Here is a 1661-nt window from a genome sequence, read left to right as displayed (position 1 = left end):
GGGGGAATACTGAAGTATTATTATAGAACTTGTGTTGCCTGAGAAAAGGCTGTTGTTCTTATGAAAGAATTAGGACTGATCCTGCATGAAGTGCTTGCTGGGTGGGTTGTTGGCGGGTGCTCTGGTATGATTTGCTCTTTCCTTCCTATCAAACATCTATCGTTCAGATCTCTTCTCCTTCTTTTTTTGTGTTTGTTACTCTCTTGTAACGCCTCTAATCTTCGGCACTTATATGACCTTATTGTGTTGCAACTGCAGTAAAACTCTTACTAAAACTTAACTAAGTACTTGCTGAGTAAGAATTATTTTTGACCGATATACATTGATGTAATTTCCTTCCAGATCTAATCATTTGGGCAATGGCAGAGATGGAGTGCCCTTGAACTACACATGGGTCCTGCCACATTTTCCATCGGGAAATGCAAAGCGATGTGTGTTCAGGTTTAGGTAAGTGCAGAACTGCTCTCTTGATCAGATCATTTATTGCTTTTTTTTTTGGTCCCATGTCCTGATTTTGGTGCCCATATTTGTATGTTAAGTAAGAAGAATGTATTGACATGGTGCAAATTGTTATGTTTTCTAGAAAAACGAAAGAAAAGAAAGGGGAATTGTTAAGAAGGTGATGATGATGATGATGATGAATACCATTTATTCTTTTAGTTGATTTTACCAAAAATTCTGCTGCTAAAATACGGTTGTTATTTAGACCAGACAAATTGTTTGAACTTACGAAAATTTGTTGTTGGAATTTATGTTTACATTTATGTGGGCTATTCAGAGCTTTTCAAGGTATGCAGTTGCGAGCGCCGTAAAACCTCTACTGAAACTAAAAAGAGCTTTTCAAGGGTGTTTGTAGTAGTGAAGTTACTATTACAAATTGTCAAATGCTTTCTAACTGTAGTGTGAGTAATTAAGACCTATTGTTTCTTTGTTTTGCTAACTGTTTTATTATCTTCAACGTTTCATGCTCTTGTGGTCAGGTCATATATGTAGGAAACGAAACGTTACTTTTTCTTAGGATGTCATTTTAAAATCGTAATCATTTTTATTAAGTAATGCAAAAGAGTAATGATTTTTTTTCTCTGCACGGTCTTCCTTGAACAGGTACAACATTTCCACTGATGACTACGACCCGTATGGCACAGACCACACGCAGAACAATGAATTGTAAGTCTGCCCTAGTGCTTGTTGCTCATGATAAATTTGACCTCGCATGTCGTCGTGAATCGCTTTTATTGACTGGATGCATAGAACCTACCCCGTGGTTTTGTGCACTCTGCATAATTTAGCAAAATTTGATCATTTTTTAATATTTTCCTTTATCATTCTTTGTTTAAAAAATCAGAATTGCATAATTTCACATTTTTTAGTTCAGTTTGCATAATTTCAGAGTTTTTCTTGCATAAAATGACGGGGACAGATAAAAGCTACCAGTTTTGATCATAAGAATGAAAACTCTATCTGTATATATATGCTGGACAATCACTAAAGACAGTGAAAATAAAATAGAGGCAACAGAAATGTGGTTTCTTAGGAGACTGCTAAGGGTATCGTGGAAGGAAAAGAAATCAAATGAGGTAGTGCTTGATGAAGTCCACGTGGGACGCTCAATGTTAAAAACAATCAGGAAACGACAAATGCAGTTTTTGGTACACCTGAAT

The 1661-nt window shown here is 36.0% G+C and overlaps 1 protein-coding gene across 1 annotated transcript in view; it reads left to right on the top strand.

Moving 5' to 3' along the window:
* LOC101856016 (protein DD3-3) overlaps positions 1-1661 on the top strand; it is a 28787-nt gene that overhangs the window by 21627 nt on the left and 5499 nt on the right. Inside the window, exons 9-10 of the mRNA XM_035969171.1 lie at positions 343-447; positions 1105-1167. Coding sequence (XP_035825064.1) covers positions 343-447; positions 1105-1167 — 168 coding nt within the window. The remainder of the gene's footprint in view (positions 1-342; positions 448-1104; positions 1168-1661) is intronic.

This window comes from Aplysia californica, unplaced genomic scaffold, assembly GCF_000002075.1.
Source record: "Aplysia californica isolate F4 #8 unplaced genomic scaffold, AplCal3.0 scaffold00123, whole genome shotgun sequence".
Lineage (NCBI taxonomy): Eukaryota > Metazoa > Mollusca > Gastropoda > Aplysiida > Aplysiidae > Aplysia > Aplysia californica.
The sequence above is the reverse complement of the archived record's forward strand: the minus strand, read 5'-3'. Positions and strand labels throughout refer to the sequence as shown.